At 50.9% G+C, this 4,302-nt stretch overlaps 1 protein-coding gene across 3 annotated transcripts in view; it reads right to left on the reverse strand.

The window, feature by feature from the left end:
* The window catches only part of PQLC1 (PQ loop repeat containing 1), a 23,977-nt gene extending 19,736 nt beyond the window's left edge, over positions 1 to 4,241 (reverse strand). For all 3 annotated transcript variants that reach the window (XM_005861591.2, XM_005861590.2, XM_005861592.2), the window contains exon 1: positions 3,947 to 4,241. In XM_005861591.2, coding sequence (XP_005861653.1) covers positions 3,947 to 4,149 — 203 coding nt within the window. In that variant the 5' untranslated portion in view covers positions 4,150 to 4,241. The remainder of the gene's footprint in view (positions 1 to 3,946) is intronic.
* Between the last annotated feature and the right edge of the window lie 61 nt (positions 4,242 to 4,302).

The following is a 4,302-nucleotide window of genomic DNA, read 5'->3' on the forward strand; positions in this document are numbered from 1 at the left end:
AGGAAGACCACAAGAGCTGAGGAGCCAGGCCCAGGTGAGGAGAAGGTGCTGAAGGAAAAGGGGTGGTCCGAGGGACTTTCTCAGCCAGAAGCGGGAGGTCTGCCAGGGGCTGGTTCCTGCGCACCACAGCCCCCAGGCCTCCTGGCCTCAGTGAGCCACGGCCTCAAGCCCCCTCTTCCATAAATTGCAGCTATAACCCCTAAGGCGGTTGGAGGACATTTCTAGTCATTTCTCAGAACTGGGCTCCCGAGTTGATCCAGAAGATCGACTCACCCAGAGGTGAAGGTAACACGAGGGACAGTGAAGGTTCCATGTTAGACAGAGCAGCTGGCATCACAATAAAGTAAGTCAGATTAGGGACCCCTCCCACCAAGCTCGTTTCCAGCTATAAGGCTCACAACGTGCAACTTGGGCCATGATGTCAAAAGGGCCAGTTCCGTTTTCTAAATGGTCAACAGAAACAACGAGTGACCAGAGAAATGGTGGAGGAAATACCAAGTTTGCGCTTCTCCTTACACGACACACCAAGAATCAAATCTACACGAACTCAATGTTCACAGTAAAAACGAGACCACTGAACATGAGTGACATGGAGCACAGGTGAGCACTTAAATGATTTCAGGATGCAGGATGGCTGAGCAAGAAGACAAAATTTCTAAAAGCACAACTTTCCACAAATGATACACAAGGGACAAAACAAAGATGAAACAAAGTTCAACATCACTAACAATTTTTTAAAGCCAAACAAAATAGGAAGATACCTTTCTTACTTCGGAAATTACTTAAAACTTTTTCTTCCTTAAATGTTTTTGTTCCTTAAATAGTCTGTGCTGGCAGGTATGTCACCACAGCACTTTCTCTCCTGCCGAGCATGTGGGTTGGCACAGCCTCTTCTCTTACAGAGAAGCCAGTCGAAGCAAGTTCTCCCCTGGTTGTTGCGTACACCTGTCTCACCCCTAGGGAAGTACACATTGCAGAGGACACGCGATGTTCTACCAAATCCAAGCAAACGTTTCTTCAGGGAACACCTTCTCTACCTCTCAAAATAACAAAATATATATATCGAGTGGAAGAGAAGTTGTGTTTCTGCTTCTCTGTGTGGCCTGAGTGCTATGGCCATTAGTAGCAGAATGTTACCATGTATCTGGTACAATGTTACTAAATCTTCAATACAGTGCTACCAGACCTCCAATACAGTGTTGGTGTATTTTCAAAAACAATATTACTGCATCTCTGATACAGTGTTTTCATCCAATAGGGGTGGGGCTTGAGAATTACCTCCATAAATGCATGAGGCTCTGCAGCACCATCCACGCACCCTAGCCCCCTCCTTCCCCCTCGTCTCTACAAAATCACCAGCCTGCAAACATTAGGTAGAAGATATCACCTAGTCCTTGTCCTGGCTTCTAAGACCACAAAGGCCAAATCCTGTACATCAGCATTTTATGGAGTAGAATCTGCTGAATGCTAGTTTTGCAAAAGGATGGTAAGAAATAAGGGCATAGGAGTTCCCCAAGTTTCAGAAACCCGGGTTTGCATAGTGTGGTCAGCCCCTCCTGTAGAGCCACTCACATCCTGGCACCACAAATCTCTCAGGGCTTCCCAGGAGGACTGGAGCTCTGAGGACTGTGGTCCCAGCCTGCTTTGGGAAACACACCCTCCAGTGTTGCTACCTGCGGCACTGTTCTGGTGTGGACCCAGTTCCCGCCTCGCCTGGAGCCTGCCCCTGTCCCTGACCTGTGCTCTCCCTCCCCACCACCTACAACCTATGTGTGTATGGTACAACCCACACAGCACTTCCACCAAAGTGCAAACGGAAGCATCTGGCCCAGCGTCTGGCACATGGGAAACCCTCAAAAAATCTACTAAATTAAATGGACTGCTAACTAACCCATGAAGCCTGAGAGGGACACAGGCGTGAGAGGAATATAAGGGAGCATCTGCTTTGCCCTCAGAACGGTGGGGTCTCAGGTGGGCAGAGAGGTGCATATCAGGACAAGTTGTAAATGGAGGCCTGCCCTCCTGCTGGTGTGAAATGCAGAAAAGTGCACCCCAAGGCCAATGCACCCCCTCCTTGAGGAGGGACCAGCACCTCTGCCAGCCCTCCCTTCATCCCACATGTTTCCTCAGCCTTCCAGAACGCTGACTGCAGGCAGCCCTGTGTGCTCACATGGCAGCCCGTGACCCAAGGCCTCTGACCCAGGACAGCTCAGGATGCTGACTCTACGGGAAAGGAACAATCGGATGTACAGAAAGAGACTTGCCAGTGGACCAAGGTTAGAATTCCACAAAGGCGCCCTATGCTGTGTGAGGAGAGAGCTCAAGACTTTCTCAAAGACTCCGGCCCTGTGGTGAAGAGAGAATATTGGGGCCCAAACACATAAATCCAGAGGCACTGACAAGATGGCCTTCAAGAAGCTGGTTTCATTTCTGACTCCTCCAAACCAGGTACTGGGATGTAGATTAGAGAGCCTGTTTTCTTTTTGCAGTGTTGAATGACAAGCACACCAGGGGGCAAGACCTCTAAATGGAACTATTTTCCCATAAGGTAATCCAACTCTGGTAGTTCCCTCCACGGTTGGAGAAAACTTACTCCACGGTAAGTTTTCTGCCCCCCACCTGACACCGTGCCTGGGCCCGGCTCCCAGCACCCCGTCCAATGGTCCAATGCTCAGTCAACAATAGTGTCAGACAATATGTTTCATCTGCTCCTGTTCAAGCTTAGCCTTCAGGTCAATTTAGCAAAGGAAAGCAAGGTGTTCCGCTGCCTGGAGGCCCCTCAGCCAGGAAAGGAGGAATCTTCAGAATGCTGTTTACAACTTGTGCTAAACAAAAATGAGCCCCTGCAACCCCTCCCTGAAAAGTAGGCTCGCCAGGTGACAGACTCGAGATGTGACTGACTCACGGCTCACCTTTTTTAAAACCCCAGACAGGAGCAAAACTAACACCAAGGAAAAGTGAATCAGAGTAGGCCGGGGCCTGGGCTGGGCAGATGCACAGAGCAGACAGAACTTCTAGGCTCAGGACATTCATATCTTCATTATGATGGTGATTTTGGGGTGGGGGGGGGATTTGTTCATTAAAATTCATCTAACTGTACATTTGGAATGGCAATTTTATTTAATGACAATCATTCCTCAATAAGATTGGCTTAAAATCAATTAACAAAAAAGTATGATTACTCAAACAGTGACCAAACGTCAAAAGAAGGGGCCTGAAGTCCTCCTCCCCACCTGGGCACCAGGCCTCCCCTGAGCAACCTTTCTGCTGACAGAGGGGGATCTGGGACCACCCCGATGGAGGGAACGTTCCAGATTTGGAAACCTTAGAATGAAGCTATGAGACCTCTTCCCATTTCCTCTGGACATTCACCCTCCCAACTATGACTGGCTTCAGCAAGTGTTAAAATTAACTTCAAGTTCCTTACCGGAATGCAAATGATAAAAAGAGGAAGTTGGGCTGGGAGGAGCAAGAAAAAAATAGCCTCTTCAGTCTTAGGCAGAAAGTGGACTTCCTATTCAAAAAATAAACAAAACCCCACACCACAGAGAAAGCTGAAGGGGATGGCCCCTCCCACAGCGGCCCCCCAGCGCTGCTCCATCAGGCTCAGATGTCCCCTCCTGAGGGCTTCACTGGCCAGCCAATGTCCTTCCTACTGGTCACTGCGTTTTGTTCCTCTGTTGTTTACTCTCCCCTGGTCCCCCATGCAAATTCCTTGAGGTCAGGGGCCTGGGGTTAAGCAACTGACAAACAACTGAGTGACAAGGCATGAACACTGAGACCTGAGATCACAGTGAGAGTCTCCACTCCGATCCCACCATTTTCCCTGGGAAATCATCTCATCCATTTCACCACCTCCTTCTCAGGAAGTACAAACACCTCCACCCCTGGCCTCCTCGGAGGAAGCCAGCTCTCGGGGAGCCCCACAGCAAGAGCCCTGGCTTACCAGAAGAGGATCCGTAAAATATTGGCCACCAGGAGCACCAGGCACACGTAGGTAGAGAAGCCCTCGGCGTTCTGAGTCCTCCGGATGTCCCGGTACTGCGGGATGTAGGGCACCACCCCTCCGAAGACCATGGCCCCGGCTGCCCCCCAGGAAACCAGCTGGTGCAGCGGGACCAGAAGCCAATCCAAGCCTTGAGCGTCCATCGCGAAGCCCCGTGCCGCCCCGCCAGCGGGCTGGCGTCCACTTGGCCGCGTCCCCTCCGCTCCACGGACTCCTGGAACGCGCGCTGACTGTCAGCCCCACATGGCCGCCGCCGGAGCCTGGCAGGGGAGAAGAGGGAAAGAACTGCGGCCGGG

The sequence above is a fragment of the Myotis brandtii genome, unplaced genomic scaffold (assembly GCF_000412655.1).
Source record: "Myotis brandtii unplaced genomic scaffold, ASM41265v1 scaffold154, whole genome shotgun sequence".
In the NCBI taxonomy this organism is placed as follows: Eukaryota; Metazoa; Chordata; class Mammalia; order Chiroptera; family Vespertilionidae; genus Myotis; species Myotis brandtii.